The following is a 21,120-nucleotide window of genomic DNA, read 5'->3' on the forward strand; positions in this document are numbered from 1 at the left end:
GTGTACTGTGATTGTTTGCGATTTTTAAGAAATTTTATCTAAGCCCTATGATGGCTCCTAAACGAGCTGCTTCTTCTAAGCCTTCTGACAATAAAGATACGCACCAGAGGAAGATGCTCACCATCCAGGAAGAGGCTGAAGCTCAGAGGAAGGAGTGGTCGGCACAGAGAGGAAGGGGAAGAGGCTATGGCACAGAGAGGAAGGGGAAGAGGCTAGTGCATCCTGGAGACTCCACTTAATGTCACGAATCAAAATGTGTATGAACTGTTGAATGAAAGCCTAGTTTGTATCAAAGAACAAAATATCAAATTATTGTGAATGAGGGGGAGTGCGGAGTGGGGACCCAAGACCCATCTGTAGGCAACTGGACATCCCCTTACAGAAGGGTCATAGGGAGGAGACAAGCCAGCTAGGGTACAGTGTAGCAACAATGAAACACACAACTTTCCTCTAGTTCTTTAATGCTTCCTTTCCCCCACTATCATGATCCCAATTCTACCTTATAAATCCGGCTAGATCAGAGGATGTACACTGTTACAGATAGGAACTGGAAACACAGGGAATCCAGGGCGGATGATCTCTTCAGGACCAGTGCTCAGGTGTGTTAACCGACCTTCCATCTTGCTCACATTTCTCCTGCTGCCTCATCAGCCCACACTAGTCGTTCACGGCACCCAAGGGTAGCACCCCAGGGCCCCAGCACACAGTAGGCACTCAGGAACAGGTCATCTTTCTTGGGTCTCCCTCCTGTTAAATGCTATCTCGCTGCATCCTGTCGACCAAGACCGTTCCTGGCTGCATCCTGGCATCTGGTGTGGTGGACGGGGGTTCTGTTCCTCCCGAGCTGGGACACCCTGTGACCTTGGAGACCCTGCAAAAGGTTAATCATCACTGTGAGCGCGCAGGACTGCTGCGAAAGTCTGTGAAAATTAAGTAGACCGGTGCATCTGCTGGGGTCGGCACCAGGAAGGAACTTCATGAATAACGGCTGTTCGCCGGCCAGCTATGTCCTTCTCCGGCAAGTCAGGGGAGGGTGGGGGAGGAGAAGGTTACCGCATGCTTAAGACCTCAACTACCCCAAAGCTCGGCAGTTCCAGTCCAGTCAGAGCACCTGGTGAGATAGTTAGTTTATTGTGCCAGCCTGGCCGATAAACATATGTGGGATTAATTGAAAGGTGGAGGTCCCTTTGAGGCCTGGGCTTCCCCACACAATTGGAATTTACATCTATTGAGCTGGGGACTGACTGTTGGTGACCTGCCTTGCTGTTTGCTGCCTGTTGGGATAGCCTGAATCTCTCTACAGAGGACTACCTGGCCACCTTCAAGACTAGAAGGACTGCCAGTGTCTCACAACTCTTAACACATTTGAATTGTACTGAACCATTTGTACTGCTTTATAATTTAACTGTTTACTTCTTGTGTTATCTATCTATCTGTATAACTGCTTTATAATTTAACTGTTTATTTCTTGTGTTATCTATATAATTATTAGCAATCTAGCTTTGTCTCTCTAGAGAACCCTGTCTAACACACCTGGTCCTGAAGAAGGCCTGGTGATTTGCCTTTGAAAAAGGACAGTTCTACCCTGACACACATGGGATGAGAGGGCAAGTGGGGAGGAAGATGGGTTTATCTCAGAACCCCGCCAGGTGTTAGTCAAAGGCCACAGTGATGATAAGCAGACGGAGGCCCATAAAAGGGAAACCCTGACCTCAGGTCAAGGTCTAGGGCATCTGCCCAGGCTGCCAAGTCCTTGATCCTTTCCCTACAACACCCTGGGGCCACCTCTGATGGACAGAGGGCTGGGTGGATCCTCACAGGAAGGAGGCCCAGGCATGAGCGACCCAGATTCTGCAATAAGGAAATGAAGAGCTGCCACATTTAATCTAAAGGACATCTTCCGAAAGATGAGCAATGGCCAAAGCTAATGAAGATGACCGTGGTGAGCGAGATGAGATTTGCTTGGGCTCTATTAACAAAATGATAGTGGGCCTGTCCTTGAAGCTGTGATCCCGCTTCCCCAGGTCAGTACATCTCATGTCGGCAACCTCAGCTCTATTACTTTGAAATGTCGGAGCCCGGTGGCCCAGCCAGCCCCTGGCTGCTTCTCTGCTGCGGCAGGCGGTAACAAAATAGCTTGGGGCTCAGACCCCCTTGGGCTCCTCTGGGCAGTCCAGTGCAGGCAGCCAGGGAGCTCCGTGGGGCACAGCAGTGGGTGGGCGAGGCTGAGACAGGACGGCTTTCTCTAGACCCCTCTCGGGATCAGCTTCCAGAGTCGCCTCCCAACGTGCACAGCTGACCAAGCCGCACCCCTGCTTCGCCCACACCTCCCCAAGTCGCAGTCAAGCTCTGCAGCAGGGAACCCAGTCCGGTTTGCCTCCCCAGCCTAGCTCCCCCTCCTCCTCCCTTCCCTGCCTGGTGCTCCAGCCCCACAGCAGACAAGCCCTTTCCCACAGGCCTTTGCACCCACTGCTCACCTGGGATGCAATGTCCCCCCTAGAGCCCCATTCCTCATGGTGCCACAGATCAGCCTAAGCCATGTCTTCTCTGAAGGTCACCTGGGGGGTGTGGGTCCAGGTTATGACCACCCCGCTACCCCTCCGAGAGCGCCAGCTCTCCTCAACTGCTCCACATCCAAGTTGCAAGAGCCCCCGCACCCTGGTGGGCTGGGTGGATCCCCAGTGCCTAGCACAGTGCCCGGCATGGGTGGGGCCCAGCAATGTGGCTATTTATCTCAGGAAAGGTGTCCCAGGGAGTGCCTAAGCCCTTTGCTGCTTGGAGCTCACCCAGAAGGATTCCCGCAGCCAGAGCTGGGTAAAGTCCCTCTCTCCTCAGGACACACCCGGAGCACCGGATCACAAAGCCCCGGGCCTCAGAGATTGCTTGGCCCCTCTGCTGGGCACCGCGTCCTGGCTGTGCTGCCCATGGACACTGCATTCCCTCCTCTGAGAAGTGGGATCACGACACTTCCCTCACACTGTGTCAGAAAGATGGGATCGGTGGACAATTACGGCATGATTCCTTCCTCTGTGACCTGGGGACATAAGACCTGCTTGATGGGGGGGGGGGGTAGAGGAAATAAAGATTGCGGGCATTTTGTGGAGATACAGGGACCCTTGGGGCTGCTCTATGTCGGAGTCATCATGCGTCCAAACAGACTCAGGGTAACGGGTGGGTTATGTGGTGGTGGTGGTTGTTGTTAGGGCCGTATAGCCAGTTCCATCTCATGGGGACCCTACCGACAGCAAAGCAAATCCCTGCCAGTCCGACCCGATCCTCACAACTGTCACATTGGAGTCCATTGTCACAGCCACTGTGCCAACCTATCCCACTGACAGGCTTCCTGTTCTGCACAGATCCTCTATGGTACCAAGCCTGATGTCCTTTCCCGGACTGGTCCCTCCTGCTAACACCTCCAAAAGGCAGGAGCCAGAGCCTCCCCATCTCCCTTCTGCGGGGCCTCCTGGAGGTGCTCCTTCCAGGAGCAGGTTGGTTGGTTCTTCTCGCAGTCGTGGTCCTCTCTGCGTTCTTCACCGACACCATCCTCTGAACCTCAGCTCCTCCTCGGTGCTCCTTACTCAGTGTCCAACTGTCACGTGCCTGCAAGGAGCTTGAAAAGACCATGGCTTGGGTCAGGGGCAGCTTGGTCCTCAAAGTGACATCCCTGCTCTTCAATATTTTAAAGAAGTCTTGTACAGTAGATTTGCCTAACGCAATGTGTCACTTGATTTCTTGGCATTGACTGCTGATCAAGGAGCATAAGAAATCATCTATTTTATCATTGCTATTGTTCATCGGGATTTTATCATTGTCCTTATTAATGGAAGCACAGAAAATACACACCAGACCAGGTCAGATGAATCATCATGCCCTAATTCTTTGAAGAGAAGATGGGGAGGTTCCCACTAAAACCACGAGTCATCGTTCTGATGGAAGGTTGTCAGCGGGTTTCTTGTTGACCCTGTCTACTATAAACAGTATGTGGCTCGTATTCTGTTGCGGCTTCTGTCCGTTCCAGTTAGCTCATTCGGGTCTCAGTGAGTCCACTCTTCTACACGCTACCACTGAAGAAATTTGAATGAAGGCCCACTATGGTTTGGGTCTGGGTCAGGATGGACAGCTGCCCCTAGGGCAGAAGACTGGAAGGACATACTTCCCATGCTGCCTTCTCAAGAGGTTGGGGATGTCTGGGGGTGGAGACCCTGGACCATTTGTGCCTGTATCTCCAGCACTCAGCTGGGACCTGGTCCAGAGCCACCGCCCACGAAGGTCTGCGTTGAGCTGATTTGAAGAGTGAACCTGAGACCCGGTAGAGTAGGACCTCCCTTCTCGAAGAACTGAGGATCCTTGGGATCCAGGGCCCACTCCACCTCTGGGTGGCCTGCCATGACGACAAGTTTCCTGAATGTCCTGTGTTTTCAGAATAACAATTTACCCCAAAACACAACTTCTAGCCTGACCTTGGAGTTTATCTTTCTCAACAAGGATGTGGTGTTTGTTGATGTTCTCCTCCACTTGGGTCTCCTCCCTTCTCACAGCTGCAGACGAACGGAGACCAATTCTTTGCACCTTGGACGACCACCTTTCAGACTCCAGACACTGTACAGGAGCCAGGAGGTAGCGCAAGAATGCCAAACACTGTATTAGGCCAATGGGCTGAAATGACCCATGAGACTGTGACCCTGAAACTTTGAACTGAAAGGGAAGTTGGAGGGAAGTGGGGAGCTAATAATAATGATACAAGAAGGAAGAAAAATATTCTAAAATTGATTGTGGTGATGAATGTAAATGTTTTTAGTTCATTTAAACCACTGGATTGTATGGTCTGAATTACATATCAATAAAACTAAGCAACAACTTTGAACTCATCCTAAGGGAAAATCATCACAAGATTGCAATAGTAAAAAAAAAAGAATTTTATTCACTATAGACGGTAAAGAGAAAAGAGAGATGGGGAAACGGACTGACCCCATCAAAGCTATATCTGACTGAATCCCAAGAGCCAGACTCAATTTGCGCTTCACATGCAGAGTTATTGAAAAGCAGGGATGTTGCTGTAAGGACCAAGGTGTGCCTGATCCAAGCCCTGGTCTTTTCCAGTCTGTGAAAGTTGGACATTGAATACGGGAGGTCGAAGAAGAGCCGATGCATTTGAACTGTGGTGCTGGGGAAGAATATTGAAAGTACCACGGCTGCCCGAGGAATCATCAAGTCTGTCTTGGAAGAAGGACAGTCCGAGTGCTCCGTGGAGGCAAGGATGGTGCGACTGTGTCTCACTCACTTTGGACATGGTCTTAGGAGAGACCAGTCCCTGGAGAAGGACATCATGATTGGTTAAGTAGAGGGACGATGAAAAAGAGGAGGACCCTGGACAAGATGGGCTGACACAGGGGCTACAACAATGGGCTCAGACGTGGGAACAAGCGTGAGGCTGGCGCCACAGCCCCATGGCAGGGTTCCCTTGGGGTGAACAGAGGGTCCCAGTGAGGGGCGACTGGCTCAACGGCACTGAACATGCGTGCTGAGCTCAGGAATACAACATACAGAACCGATAGTGGTTTAGTTCTTTCAATAAAGAGAAGAACCATAAACTTCTGCAAAAATCTTTAAGAACTGTGTGCTAAAGGCAGACAGGGGGGCTGTCTGGTTGATCCAGCAGGCAGGAATTGGGAAGGACAAAAGAGATGGCCCTCCTCTAATTGTATATCTTGGTCTTGGGGGGGGTCCCTTAAGTGTACCCTTTAAAAAAAGTTTGTGGGGGTATATACTTCACATATTCAAATTTAATCATTCACTCATGTTATGGGAAGTTGTGCACACATCACCACAATCCATTTCAGAACATTGTCTGCTCATACTCATTGTGATTGGCTCCCATTTCCCCCATCCTCCCCTGCAGGGCCCCTAAGTTACTGTCTTCATAAGCTTACTGATCCTGGATTTCATATACAGAAAACCATACAAAACACAAACAGGACACTGACCATGATTAAACAAAACCTAGAAAAACCTCAATCAGAAAGGAAGCAGAAACGTTGGAAACTTCTCTCTGTATGTTGCTCCCTCATCTACCTGTTCTCTGTTTAGCTCCTCCTTCCTGCCTTCCCCGGAAGCAAGCTGCTCCTCCCTGCCTTCTGGGATTGCCTGGCCTCCCTGTCTCCTTGGACTTCACCTTGGCAGCTTGGCAGTCAGAAGGTGAATGAGGGAGACCGGAGATGGCCTTAGGACTGCTGCAAGGCTTAGGATTCAACCAGGGCTCTGTCAGGGATGCCAGTGGTTTCGGCACTAACTCAAACCAAAAGAACAAACCCCATGTTGTATTTGGCTAGACACAGGCATGGTCAGTAACTGCTTTCCGTGTAGCTGAGCAGCAGCCACACTGAGCAAGACCGCTGACGGAGAGGTGGCCGGGCAGCAACACTGACTCGCTAAAGCCCAAACCGGACCTCTAAGCTCACTGCCGTCGAGTTGACACAGGACCTGGAGGACACGGTGGAACTGCCCCTGTGGGGTCCACAGCTGGTGGCTTCGAACTGCTGGCCTTGCGGTGAGGGCCAGTGCTCACCCAGGGGGCCACCAGGGCTTCCACGGGAACGAGCTAGAGTTTGTTCCATGAAGCCATAGGTCTGACTGCAGCTCTAATTAGTTGTCTTTACAGCATTTCAAGGTTTATCCGCGAGATTTCTGCTTCAAGTGTTACGATATTCTTCTGTGACTCCATTTAGAGTCTCGTGTCTGGTCTTAATTGTCAGGTTCCCCTCCTGGTTCTGGTTTTCGCCTTTGATTTCTGAGTAGAGGCCGGGCAGTAGCACAAGAGCCCCTCCAGATCGCTGATCAAACACACCCCCTTTGCCAGCCACTTTAGGGAAAGGGAAGAATGTTAGATCCAGAAACCAGAACACGCAGCACCAGCAGCGTCCCACACGTGAGACCCACGATAACCTTCCAGGTCCTTCCGTGGCGTTGCATTCGGTCCCGTGCTGCTTTGCGCTGGATCAGGAGTCGGGAGCCCTCAGCCGGCTTCTCTACAAGCGTTCTGGAAGTCGTGCTTCATCCCAGTGCGATCCGGGTTCAGAATATTCACCGCAATCTCTCATCCTTTTCTGAACTAGTCCATTTTGTTCAACTCTGCTACACGTCCGCTGCTTTCAGGGATTCGCACGGGCACAGCTATCCATAGACACTAACACTTACAGGGGCTGTGCTGAACTCGCTGTACTTGTTGCTGGGTGCCACTGGGTCGGTTCTGACCCAGTGCTATCCGCGGGTCAATCTGTTCCATTGAGGGTCTTCCTCTTCCACTGACCAAGCAGGATGGGCTTCTCCCGATCACATGTCCACCATGCAGCAGATGAAACCTGCCCTCCTTCTTTCTAAGAGAAGTCTGGTTGGGTGTCTTCTGGCCGCGCCTGGTGCGTCCCTGCCTGCTTCACCAACACCTTCATTCAAATGTAAGGTGACCAGATGTCCTGCTTTTGGCGGAACACTCCCGATTTTAAACAATTTGTCCCGCGTCCCGTGGCGTTTTCAAAAAGTCCCTATTTTTAGAAAGAATGCACGACAAGCTAGGGTATACGGTTTTCGGCTGCCATGTGGCTATTTCGCCAGGATATGAGTTTTATCAATGGTGTCCTGCTTTACCAGTGTTAACATCTGGTCACCGTATTCAAATGCCCCGTGCACGATTCATCTTGCGCTTCCCGCTCCACTGTTCGGCATTCACAGTGGTCCTCAGCGTGACAGCGTTGCTTTTTGACACTTTAAAGAGGCGCTTCTGCAGAGATTTTCTCGATGCAAAAAGTGAGCGTAAAAAAAAGCTTGATTTTTCAACATGAACTCGGGTGCTTATTCTAGTGAGACACAGAATTGTTTTGCCTTCTAGGCAGATTACACAGAAAACATGGTTAGCCATTCAATCATTAATGAACTTTTTTTTTTCTTTCTTTTTTAACATTTTATTAGGGGCTCATACAACTGTTATCCCAATCCATACACACATCAATTGTGTAAAGCGCATTTGTACATCGTTTCTCAAAACATTTTCTCTCCATTTAAACCCCCGACATTAGGTCCTCATTTTTCCCCTCCCTCCCCGCTCCCCCCTCATTAATGAACATTTTGTAAAAAGAAGAAGAAGAACATTTTGTCACTTTAACAGAAAGAAATGCAATTTCTTGATACCAACACTCTAAAAGTCTCACCCATTGACCGATCAAGCTCTAGCCATGCAGATCACACCTTAAAGAAACATTTTACCTTTTTTGTCTCTGTCTCATAACTCGTGCAGTACAGCTTTTTAAACTGGCAAAGCCTAACACATTTATTAACAGACCCCAATACATACTAGTTCTGTGGCCTCTAAAAAGCACTAGGTAAAAACTGAACTTGAAAACGTAACCCGATTTGGATGGTTTGGCCCCACCAACCACCCTGTGGGAGAATGTTGTGCAGCCCACTGGTACAGATGAAAACCTCACCAGCCAGGCCTCCTCTGCTCTGCCTCACAGGGCCGTCAGGAGTCAGACTCGGTACAGGACATGCCAAGGACATGCCGATAACCAGTCTCTCCACACGCGAATACCAGTAAAACCCCATAGGCAAGCCATGCGTGTGCCCGTGAAAACCACTGGCTTTGATCATCCACATCGAAGAAACACAGCTGCAGCCAAGTTAGTGGTTGCAAATTGTGTCCTCTGGTCTCAAGCAAGCACGTCACCTTGCGGTCCTGACACTCCTACACATCGGTCACCCAAAGAAATTAGGCACTTCTCTTGAATGGACAACATGTTTTATGTAGTTCAGGACACGTTATATAAACCCTATCATTTCTAGCACTTTTCCCTACAAAACAGGAGCAAATCTCTTGTGGCTTCCCACTGGCCTTCTATGGAGTTCCAAACACAAAATACCAGCATTGTCAGGAGTTTATCTTTGGTCACTAAAAAAACAATACTTGGATAGCTTATTTCACCTGTGAAATAAAATTTAAGTTTTGCTTTATGAAAATAGAGTTGTCTTTCTTACCCCTAACACCCGAGTTCGTCTTATGAAATGCTGGAACAGTGTGTGATGTATAATCATAAATATAGATACCATTAATGCCGATAGCCATGCCTCAAGTGATGCCTAACCTTGGAGTAACTGCCCGTTCCAAGATCATCTCTTTCAGTCTCACTGGACCACTGGAAACGTTCTCAGAAAACAACAGCAGGGAATTCCCAAGAGGTCTTAGAAGTGTGGCTCACTGGCTGTATCAAGCCTTCTATTTTCCATAATGTTTCATATATTCATAGGCGTCCAGGCAGTGAAGTGGTTACACTCTGGGCTGTGATGTGCAAGGTCAGTAGTTTGAAACCACCAGCCGCCCCAACGGAGAACACAGGGCTTTCTACTCCCATAAAGAGTCAGTCTCAGAAACCCACAGGGCAGGTCTACCCTGTCCTGTAGCATTGCGATGAGAGGGCACTGACTGTCAATGGCAATGAATTTTGGGGGTTTTCTAATTAATAATTTTATTGGCGGGGGGGGGGCCTCTAACAGATCTTTTAATAACCCATAATTCAATTGTATTAAGCACACTTGTTCATATGTTGCCATCATCATTTCCAAAACATTTTCTACTTGGGCCCTTTGTATCAGCTCCTCTTTTTTCCCTTCCCCCCCACCCTCCCATTCTCATGAACCCTTGATAATTTATAAATTATTTTTATTTTCCTATCTTAACCACCCACTGTATCCCTTCACCCACATTTCCATTATTCGTCCCCCTGGCTGGGGGTGGGGTGGTTGTTATACATCCAACCTTGTGATCAGTTCCCTCTTTCTGCCCCTTCCGCCGACTCCTCTACCCTCATGATACAGCTACTCCCATTATTGCTCTGAGGGTTTATCTGTCCTGGATTCTGTGGACCAAGAGCTCCTTCCGTACCTATGTCCATACTCCGGTCTAGCCGGATTTGTAAGGTCCTGACAGTGGGAAGGGGCGTTCAGGAGCCAGAGGAATGTTGTGTTTCGTCGGTGCTGTATGACAGTGAGCCTCGAGGTATTCATGAAGTATATGGCTCTTCTGATACAGTCATCAACCAATCAAAAATTGTCTTCCTTTTTATTAATCGTTTTATTAGGGGCTCATACAACTCTTATCACAATCCATACATACATCAATTGTGTAAAGCACACTTGTTCATTCATGGCCTTCATCATTCTCAAAACATTTGCTCTCCACTTAAGCCCCTGCCATCAGGTTCTCATTTTTACCCCTCCCTCAAAAATTTTTGTTGTTGAAAATGCTGGTGATGGCCCATCAATAAGGTTCCTTCTCTGCTATATGGCAGCTCTGGACTTTGTACGCCCGTGGCTCCAGCTGCAGTTTAGGATCGCTACTCGGCTGATGGATTGAAACTGTAGGTCAAAACACACTTTGTTTCCTGGAGAGTGTCTTTAAGAGCCTGCTTTAGGGGAGGGTGTGAATATGCCCTTTATTTCCTGGAGGGCATCTTTTGTTTTACCTTGGTAGACCGGTGTGGCTTAAGACATCATTTTGGGAGGGGCCTCATACATGGGAAACCAGATCTGTATGCCCTGCCTGTGCAAGAGGACCTGCCGTGATTTGGGGCTCCCTGCATTTGGTTCACCCCGGCCTGACCTGGGGATTTGGGGCTGAGCAAGCCCCACTGCCACTTGAAACAGAGCCTCAACGTTTCCTGAGTCTCTGGGGACTTTGGAGTGATGTGCAGAACCCGAAAGGAGGGAATGGCTCAAGGGAGGAGTGGTGCGGGTGGGAGGGTGGCCTGGAACTGACTAATCCCTTGGAAGAGTTGTGCATTGGGCATCGCGTCTCCAGCTCGTGGGGACTAGTCTGGTATTCATTCTCCAAAAAAGAAATTCCAACCACACGTTCCAGCATCACCTTTGTTGCGGCAGCCCGTGGTTGCTGCCAGTGTCCACCCATCTCCTGCAGGGCCTTCCTCTTCGTTGCTGCCCCGCCACTTTCACAAGCATGAGCTCCTTCTCCAGGGACGGGTCCCTATGGCAGTACGTGCCAAGTAGCACCCTAACTTCCACCCAGCATTCTGGCTGCACTTTCCCCACGACAGAGTAGTTTCTTCTTCTGGCTCCCCACGTGTCAGTCCCCTCAGCTTGAGGTGGTGACTCAGCCCCTTCCTTCCCAATGGACTCGCTGCCCCAGGAGTGGCCTGAAAGAAGCAGGCAGCTGCCAGGCCTTCCAGCCTCAATCTCAGAGAGATAATCAGCCACTGTCTTGGAAAAAGGAGAAGTCTTGTCTCACAGGGAAATCTAATCTGTCCAGGCAACAACCTTGGACAAGCCTGTCAACTCCCTAGGGCAGGGCAAAAAGTCCTAGTTTGAAAAGAGGGAAGGGTGTTAGAGATTGGCCCCCTTAATATAAGGGGGAAGACCCCGGCTTGCCATCTCCAGCAAAGCCAGGCAGAACTGGGACTAGAGCTCTTGTCCGCTGGCTCCCAGGCAGGGGCGAACGGTCGGTTGGTGGGGGTGGGGGGACTCGTCTCTCTGCTGCCTCTTCCTGAGCTCAAAGGTCATCTTGGGAGGTGGGGAGGTAGGGTGTTCCACTTGACCTGTTACGAGCCTGGGAGGCTGAAGGCGGGCGGAGGAAGGAGGCACCTCAGGAGCCTCCCTTCCACTGGCTATTTCAGGGCTGCAGGAGCCGGCCAGACCTGGGAGAGGACCGAATCCCACTGGGGGTTCTCGCCTTCCACCCAATCCAGCTGCAGAGGCCTTCAGGGAAGGCTGAGTCAAGAGGGGGAAACATCCCAGGGAGAGGGGCGCCATGGCCTTTGGGGTGCGCTGCTCAGGTAGTTGGGCCAAGTGGGTTCTCATCAGCAGTGCGGGCATGGCCCTGGTGTGCATCATTGGCATGATCCTGGGTCTCACGCTGCGTCAGCCAGCACAGCCAGGTAAGAGTCGCCCGGGACCCCCGAACTTCCAGCCAGTTCCCCTCCTGACCTTCCCCATCTACAGCTCCCTTCACCTCTTCCACCCCCACCCACCCTACTGCTGGACCTCGGGCTCCTGCCCACTTCCCAGCCCTGGGACAGACACGGAGCCTTGCAGACTCCACGCTGGGAGCTGGCCTCGTGCTCCGTGCCACGCCGGCTCCCCAACCACCCAGGGACCTGGCAGTCACCGCAAACCCACCCACCAGCTTCATCTCAGTCTGTTTCCCTGAGCCCTCAATCCCCTGCACTCCATCCCCTGGGAACGAAGTCTGGTGCCGTGATTAAGCACGTGTCTCCATCGGCTGCTTCCCAGGAGAAGGGTGAGGGGTCTGTTTCCGGAGGTAGACGCCCTGCAGGGCAGCTCAGGGCCTCCCAGGGGCTCGGAGTTGGAACCTGCTGCTCTCTCCCCAGCCACCCCACCCCCTCGGCTCAGGCCTCCTGCCCCCCTGGGGGACCCTTAGTGACACATTCCGCTCAATGACCCTCTGCTTCTGGCCGCCCACCGGCCTCTCCCTGCAGGTACTGCCAACCCCCTCTGCTGGCATTCAAGGCCATTTGCAGCCTGGTGGAGGTCCCCCCCCCCCCCAGCTGGTTGGCATTTCTCTGCGTCCCCCGCCAGTGGCCTTTACTTCTGCTGCTCTCCTTGTCTGGAATACTCCATTGGACCTTTCTGTCAAGTCTTCATTCATTCTCCAAGGTCCCCCCTCCAATTTGCCTTCTCGGAATGTACCCCCTTTTTGAGGCTGCCTCAGACCAGAAAGCCCCAGTGGCCAACGGCCCTGAGGACTCTGGGCAGCCCTGAGGACTCTGGAGTTGCACTGGCTGCTCTGTGCCGTGCTGGGACAGGGGTGAATAGACGGGGTCCTGAAGCAGGGACTGATGCAAACAACCCCCTCTGGGCTCCCTCCAGGCTGTGAGCCAGACTTGGGCTACTGCCCGGATGGGGACATGCTGGACTACCTTCAGAGCCTGGGCCAGGTCAGCCACCCGGACGGCCTGCTGGTCACGTGGTCTCACGCTGCCAACAATCAGACGGAGATGAGGGCGGCCCTAGACAGTAAGTCCAACTACCAGTGCCACCTGGCAGGCCGGGTGGTGCGTCGGGGGTGGGGGTGGGCACAGACAGAGAGCTGAGATGGCAGAAGACAACTCCATGGTCAGGGGCTTCCTGTGGGTGGGTGGCAGGTCATTGGTGGTGTGTGGTCCAGCCCAATCTGACGCCAAGGGCAGAGGGTTTCATAGCCTGTCTTCAGTAGAGAAGCAGACTGCTACCTCTTCCCCCAAGAAGGGGGATGTGAAATGGCAGATTTAGGGGATCGACACTGGCACAATTAGTCATTGTACCACTGGCCACCTGTGGGGTGTCATGGTGATGGGTGACTTACATGCTCATTTCATGCTCCTTGGGAGTCAACGCCCACCCACCGAGCTTAGGGGAGCAGCTGATTTGATCAATCCCAGAATGTGAACCCCAAGACCTCTGATTCCAAAGGCAGCACTATGCTGACCGCTCCCCAGGACCTGTCAGGGACAACACCTCCGCAAAGAAGGCCTTGCCTTCAGAGCCTGAGGGAACCGGACGCTTTGTTGTGAGTCCCCGCCCTCCCCGCCCCGTGTTACTCAAGTATCTGAGCAAATTGTGTCACTCCTCTGAGCCTCACAATCATGGCAGCCACTAGTGGGCACAGGAATCCTGTGGGGGACACATGCCACAGAGCACACAGGCCTCCTGCAGTGACCATGCAGCCCAGTGCATGGGAGAAAAACTGAGGCGCAGGAAAGTCAGGTGACCCGCCCAAGGTGACACTGTCTGAAGGGTTTAAGCTGAGATAGAACCAAGGCTCTCCTTTGAGACTACAGTTATAGAGGGTTAAAGAGGGCCAACCCTCTCTGTGAGACTCAAGCGGATGCTTGTGAAAGTCAGACACCTATGAAAGGTGAAAGGGACGCTCAAACCTGAGCTTGAACCGGAAGACACAGACAGCAGTGGTCTGGGATGGAACAAGTTCCCAGGTGATGCTGAGGCTGCTGTGATGAGACCCTCCCCTCAATGTCAGGTGAGTGGGAGAGGATCTGTCTAAGGTATGGAGCAGGTCAAGGTCATGTGCTCTGATTCTTTCAGGGCCACCAGGCAGAAGGCCCAGGAGTCAGTGCATGGGAAAGATTGCTAGATGAGTGGAGTACTTAGGGAGGACTACCTGGAGGGAAAGGCTTGTGGCTAGCAGGAGAGAGGCAGACATGCTGCTCAGGCACTTCCTCTCGCTGGGAGGTGAAATAACCAACAGGTGAACCCCTCAGGACCAGTAATGAGAGTAGCAATTCCAGGAGGGTGGGGGAAGGTGGCGGGGGTTGGGAGGGGGGAGGGCGGGGAGGGGGAACCAATCACTTATAACCCCCTCCCAAGGGGACAGACAACAGGAATGGGTGAAGGGAGACGCCAGTCAGTGTAAGAGATGAAAAAGTAATAACAATTTATCAATTATCAAGGGCTCATGTAGAAAGAAAATGTTTTGAGAATGATGATGGCAACAAGTGTGCTTGACACAATGGATAGATGGCGTGTCATAAGAGTTGTACGAGCCCCCATAAAATGATTTTTTTTTAAAGAGCAGAGCCCCGTTAGGGAATCAGGCCTGATACACGGCAGACACAAGATGTCACACCATGGCCTGGCTTGTGTGGATACTATGAAGAAGCTGGTGCTCAGGGCAAGGTGTGTTTTTTGTTTTTTCAACCAGGGAGTATTTGGAGAATGATTCCAGGGATTCCAGAAGGAGCCCTGGTGGGTGGTGGTTATGCATCCGGCTGCTCCCCTCAAAGCCAGCAGTTTGAGACCAGCTGCTCCGGGGGAGGATGAGGCTCTCTACTCTGGTGAAGAGTTCGTCTCAGAGACCCACGGGGGCAGTTCTGCCTTGTCACATGGCGCTGCTGTGGGTCAGATGTGACTGGATGGCAGTGAGCTTGGTTTGGGACCTGTGACAAGGGTCAGAGGGCTGAGTGGAGACCCTGTGCATGGAAACTTAGGTCCAGAGTGGGAGAGGGTCTTGTCCAAGGTCCTACGATAGTGTAGGTAGACACTGGCCAAGGTCCAGAGCCTTCTTACTGGGTCACCAACGCGGCAGAAGGTCCAGGAGCACATGCATGGAAAGGTTGGCTAAATGGAGGGGTGGTCCCTTCTGATGCTGTCTAGGGTAGCCCCTGCTGTCACTCAGCTGCCCCAAGGCCGAGGGCCTCTAGCGGGATCTCGGGTCTGCTTCCAAGACAGCGATCCCAGCTCCCTGCTGGACGGAACTCTCCTCGAGGGCAGTGATCAGGCAGGTACAAGATCAGAGTAGCGATGCTCAGAGCTGGCAAGGCACCGTGAGATGGCAGGACCTGCCACATTCGGCTCCGGAGAGTTGCTCCCACCCTCGGCTAGAGTCTTCACTGGACCACCTGTTTCTATCGCAAGACTTCTGGGTAGGCTCCAGCCACCTACCTCTTTGTGGTTAAGTAGTCAGTGCAACCCATTTACACCCAGACCTCACCAAACTCCCCATTCTGACTCATAGTGACCCTATAGGACAAAGTAGAACTGCCCCTATGGGTTTCGGAGATTGTAACTCAACTTTCTCCCCTTGGGGAGGCTGGTGGCTTCAAATTGCCGACCTTGAAGTTAGCAGCCCAACTTGTAACCACTAGGCCACCAGCAACAGTAAGTCCTCCCTGTATTTGCACCGGCCGGGGAGGTTCCTTTATAACATTTGACAAGCTGGACTTCCAAGTGGGCCTGTGCTGCCCTGACTCAGATTCCACAAGTCGGAATCAGAAAAAAAACACAGGATCAAAAACATGCACCCCTACTGATGAGAGGTGCGCTGGTGGCTTTGTGTCCGGCTGCGAATCGTAAGGTCAGCAGTTCGAACTCACCAGCCCCTCCACAGGAGAAAGAGAAGGATGGTTTCAGAAACCCTTGGAAGCAGTTCCACTCTGTGCCTATGGTGCTGGTCGGAGTTGGAATCAACTCATAGCGGTGAGGTTTGGGGGGTTGTTGTGATTAAATCCGATGACCTGAATGTCTCAGGATGGGGGGACGGGCAGCTCAGTCATGGGGAGGTCGTGTTTGACAACCGAGTTGCAGGACGATGGACTAAAGATGAAGTTGCAGATGCCGCGTGGTCCCAGCTGTGTGAAAGTACACGCAGACCACAGACAGGGAAGGTCATATCAAAAGGCAAGCTGTGGGTGAGATGCAGGTAGACGGCCCGCCTTCCTATTTTATGTTATTTCCCAAATGTTCTGCCATAGGCCTGTGACCCTTTCAATGTTAGGAAACAGGCTATTTGGCAGTGGACCTGGTGTGAACTTGGCCCCTTATGCAGGTGACAGCATGGTCCTGGAGGCAGATGTCACAGTGGAAGGGCTCAACACGGCCAACGAGACAGGGGTCCCCATCATGGCGCATCCCCCGGCCATCTACAGCGACAACACACTGCAGCAGTGGCTGGACACTGTGCTTACCTCTTCCCAGAAAGGTGAAGACCCCTCAAGCCCACCCCACCTAGCCCATAGCCGCTGGTCCCCAGCAGCAGGACAGGGACCCCACCTCTGGGAGGTGAATCTAGCTCCTGCCCCGACTTGCTCCCCGCCTTCTTGGGCTTTCTCATCCCAGGCCCTGGACAGTGAAGACACGGTAGGTGAAGGCGGGGATGTGTTCTTTCCTGGACGCACAGGGAGACGTGCCAGGTGTCCCTCCTCTTGGGCTTCCCGTCTTTAGCCCCTCTGCTCTTTGCTTGAGGCCCACCGCTCCACCTCTGAAGTTCTGGCCACTCTCCACGGCTCCCCGTTGCCCTCAGGACCGAGCATTGTCTCTGACCAACCCTCCAGGGCCTTCTACTTGCCCAGCCTCGGCTCCCACATCCCCTCATGCCCACGGCCACCTGCCTGCCCGGGGCCTTTGTCTACGCTCATCCTCTGACGAGTGCCCTTCTCTACTCCAGAGCGCTCCCCTCCGTCCGCACCACCTCCCTCGCTGCCATGCTGGCTTAGGGTGCACTGAGCCTGCCTCGTCCACCCAGCCGCAGCTGGCCCTTCCCTTGAGGCTCGGTGCCCCCTGCACCCGCCCCACCCAGACTCAAGTTCCACCTCTAGGCACTGGCACTGCTCCTGCCAGAGGCGGACCCTTCCTCTCTGAACTAGCTTTGCCTGTTTGCGATGCTCACACCCAGCCCGAATAGAGTCTGTTCCCCACCCCACTGCCCTTCAGCACCCTGCACTGACCACGCCGCCTCCCCTCCCAGGCATCAAACTCGACTTCAAGAGTATCAAGGCCGTGGGCCCCGCCCTGGACCGCCTCCGAAGGTACACACAGGATGGGAGGATCCGCAGGCCTGTGTGGATCAACGCCGACATCCTGAGGGGCCCAAATGTGCCCCTCTCAATAGAGGTCAATGCCACAAGGTCAGTGTCCGAGTCCCGAGGTGTCATGACTCGGTCTGCCTCCATTCACACCAGGTGGTCTCACCTCTAAGCCTTTGCACATGCTGTTCCCTCTGTCTTGACTGCCTTTCCCTCACGCCTTGCTGATGGCACCTGTGCATATTGCTAGCTCATTTGGAAATGTCCCTGTGGTCCCAGGGTGCACAAGCGATTCCCTGCAAGTCTCTAAGCCTCCACATGTCCTCCTACCACCACCCTGACTTCCTGGGTGGTCACTGTTGATTTGTGAGTTTGTAGCCTGTGGACACAGGGTTGAGGGTAGACATGCCTGAAGCCCCCTGTCCACAATGACCAGCACAAGGCATGGCTTACTAGAAAGTTCCAAAACGTCGGCTCCCTCTCCAGCCCCTAGGGACCCTGGCAATGACACAGCCAACCCTCAGACCCACAGGCTGCCTTGAACTCAGCTTACAAGGGAGGCTCCCACCCCAAACAAACTGGGTCTGATTTGATACTTCCATTGCCATACTGCCAGGATCCAAACCAAAGGGAAAAGAACACTGCCACCGAATCAATGGTGCCCTGGATCAACCCTCTAGGACAGGGTAGGATGCCCTGTGGATTTCAGAGACTGAGGAGTAGAAAGTCCCCAGTCTTCCTCACCATGGCTGGTGGTTTCAAACTTCTGACCTTGTGGATATCATAGCACAGAGTGTAATCACCACCCCACCAGAGCTGGGTTTTTTCCCCTGCCCATTTCACAGATGAGAAAACTGGCTCAGTGTGTGGGATATTTATTAGATGTCCCGGGCACTGTGCCCAGCACTGGGCAGGCGGTGTACAATGAGAGTGAGGTAGGTACTACAATCTTGTATCCATACAGGAGTTAGCCCCCACACCTTAAATGACCCGCTTACATCTAGTCAAGAGACTAGCTGGGTGGTACAAATGGCTAAGTGACCAGACAGACTATTAACCTGAAGCTTGGTGGGGCCAACCCGCCAAAGGACATCAGGAAAGCTGGCAGTCTCTTGGGACATCACAGCCTGGAAAACCCTGGGGAGTCGTTCGAGTCGGAATGGGCTCAACTGGAATAACAAGTCCATGGAGAGTCTTGCAAGCCGTGGAGCAAAGATTCAAAGCCAGGCCTGTCCAATTCTTAACACTCACCCTTTACCGCTCTTCTCTCTGCCCAACTGCCTGATCCACCCATCCGATTATCACCATGTTTCTCAGACAGAGGTTAACGTGGAAAGCAGCCAAGGGGGTATGGGTGGAAGGGGGACATGGAGTGTCCAATTTACTCAATAGTTTAGGGGTAGGGGAATATTCTATTAAAAGTCACATGAGGACAAAATACGGATGGAATAAAACTATGAGAACCGGGCGAGTCAGAGCTGGCAGGGCCCAGGTTGGCAAATTGTACCTGAGGGCTCTGGGTACAGTCTCCTAACGTTCCACCGGGGACATTTGGAGACCCACTGTTGTTGTGAATGAAAGGGATTGGATCAAATGACTTGCCCAAGGTCACAGTCAGGGCCTGACCCTGGTCAATTTGACTCCTGCAGAGCCTGAACTAGCCACTTGTGTTCTTGGGGCTCTCCTTATACGTCTGCCTGCATCAACGATCCTGTAGGCCCTGCCTTGTCCTGGCACCACGGTGGGGGCCAGGGAGAGAGAGAGAAAGAGAGAGAGAGAGAGAGAGAGGCCAGCACAGCCCCAACTGAGCTGCCTGCGCCTATGACTCCACAGGTTCCTGGCCCTGGTCCAGGAGAAGTATCCTGAGAACACTCTGTCTGTTGGTTGGACCACGCTCTACCTGCCCCAGCTCCCGGATAGGACGTACACACGGGCCATGGTGGAGAGGATGCAGGAGCTGGTGGGAGCACTGCCACAGAAGGTCACCTTCCCCGTGCGAGCTGTCATGATGGGGAAGGACGCCTGGCCCCACTTCAGCTGGCTGCTGGGCCAGTCTGAGAGGTGAATACCCCAGTCCCCAACCCGTCTCCCTCCAAACCTACCCCCAAGAACGTCCCAGAAACTCATGTCTGGGAGGGCCTGAAAGGCATCTGGTCTAATGCCCACTCAGCAAGGGTTTGCTTGTATGCCCCTGGTGATGGGATGCTCACCACCCCCAGGGACAGCCCTGGCAGGGGTGGCAACACGTCTGGCGGTAGCATTTACATGGGGGTAGTTTGCGCCCCACAGCTTCCTCTTGGGGAGCCAGCTGTGCCCCCTAGGACTACACAGATTGTGGTTGCAACATGCCCCATAGAGATAAGGGCACTCCCTCCCCAGTCGGCTCCAAGCTGCCCAGCCCCCAGTGACTCCCTACAGGAGTCTGGAGGCTACAACCTCTGCAGACCAGCCACATGCTCCTCCCTCTCCCTCTCTCTCTCTGTCCTGTCTCCCATCATCGCTCAGGAAACCCCCTTCTGCTTCTCTGGCCCCAGGCTGGGTGTGGGGCTCAGGGACCAAGTGGCTGGTCCATGCTGGATAGTAGGCACTAGCGCTTGCTCTGGGCCTTGCCGGGGGCCAAGGGAGTCCCGAGGGCCTCTCAAGGCCCAGCAGCAGCTGAGCCGGCTCTCGGGCCCCAGGTACAGTCTGACGCTGTGGCAAGGCACCTCGGACCCTGTGTCTGTGGACGACCTGCTCTACATCCGGGACAACAGTGCCATGCACCAGATCTACTATGACCTCTTCGAGCCTGTCCTGTCACAGTTCAAGCAGCTGGCTGGTAGGGAGAGGCCTGGGGAGGGCAGGGTGGGCAGGGTTCTACAACGCCCCGGGGCCAATGAGTGGGGTGGGGGGGTTGCGAGGAAGGGCAGGCACAACAGAAGTAGGGGCTCCTGGGTGGAATCGGAGAAAGTAGTCATTTTGAGCGGGCTACTGTGCCGGGCCCCAGACTGGGCACTGCCATGCAGGGATGGTACCCAAGCTCCATGTATATCCAGAGAACAGGGACTGCAATGTGGTGGACAGGAACAGTGAGGCCACACCATTTAAGCAGTGAATCCCGAATCATCCACATAATGATGGAATGGAGCCCAGCAGTTCTAGACTGACCATTTCAAAGAAGCACCCCCTCCCCCACAAACACATACAAACACATCAGATCCCCATTCAGCCACTCTGGCTGCAGGGTGCGGGCGAGATTCTATGAAATGGGACAACAGCTGCCCAGCAGGGAGGCTTAGGGGGACCTGTAGCACTTGGAACCCTGGGAGGCACCCTGGGAAGGGCAGCTATGCCATCTTGTCAATTTGGGGCTCCACAGCAAATACCACCCGGAAGCAGACCTACTACACAGGGGGCAGCCTGATCCCTCTGCTCCAGCCTCCCCGGGGGGACGGTCTGGACGTGGAGTGGCTGGTTCCTGGTATCCAGGGCAACGGGCCAACAGCCACAGTCCTGCTCCCAGGTAAGACCTGTGCTCCTGGTTAGCCGGCAGCTCCCTTGCTGGGGTAGGCCACTCAGGTCCTGTTACCACTGGCCGCACGGCTGGGGATGGTGGGAGGAGGGTGGAGGGGGAATCGGGGTGCCTTTCAGACCAGAGCCCTCAGCCTAGCTGCAGGAGAGAGGCAGGTGCACAGCGGTCACCTTGGGAGCCACGAGCTGAGCTAGTGGTGTCTCAACCTCTCAGAAGACCAAGCAAGTTTAGACAGCATTGCACCTGGAGCCAGAGCCAGGCCCCTGCACCTTCTCTGTAGTGGATCTCCACTGAACA

At 53.2% G+C, this 21,120-nt stretch overlaps 1 protein-coding gene across 1 annotated transcript in view; it reads left to right on the forward strand.

The window, feature by feature from the left end:
- The first annotated feature begins 11,623 nt into the window (after positions 1-11,623).
- The window catches only part of FAM151A (family with sequence similarity 151 member A), a 10,365-nt gene continuing 868 nt past the window's right edge, over positions 11,624-21,120 (forward strand). The window contains exons 1-7 of the mRNA XM_004699646.4: positions 11,624-11,933; positions 12,886-13,032; positions 16,337-16,489; positions 17,255-17,414; positions 19,146-19,373; positions 19,991-20,130; positions 20,671-20,814. Of these exons, the coding sequence (XP_004699703.3) occupies positions 11,807-11,933; positions 12,886-13,032; positions 16,337-16,489; positions 17,255-17,414; positions 19,146-19,373; positions 19,991-20,130; positions 20,671-20,814 (1,099 nt within the window). The 5' untranslated portion in view covers positions 11,624-11,806. The remainder of the gene's footprint in view (positions 11,934-12,885; positions 13,033-16,336; positions 16,490-17,254; positions 17,415-19,145; positions 19,374-19,990; positions 20,131-20,670; positions 20,815-21,120) is intronic.

Source organism: Echinops telfairi, unplaced genomic scaffold, assembly GCF_000313985.2.
Source record: "Echinops telfairi isolate 266 unplaced genomic scaffold, ASM31398v2 ScPeMD7_443;HRSCAF=831, whole genome shotgun sequence".
NCBI classification, from domain to species: Eukaryota; Metazoa; Chordata; class Mammalia; order Afrosoricida; family Tenrecidae; genus Echinops; species Echinops telfairi.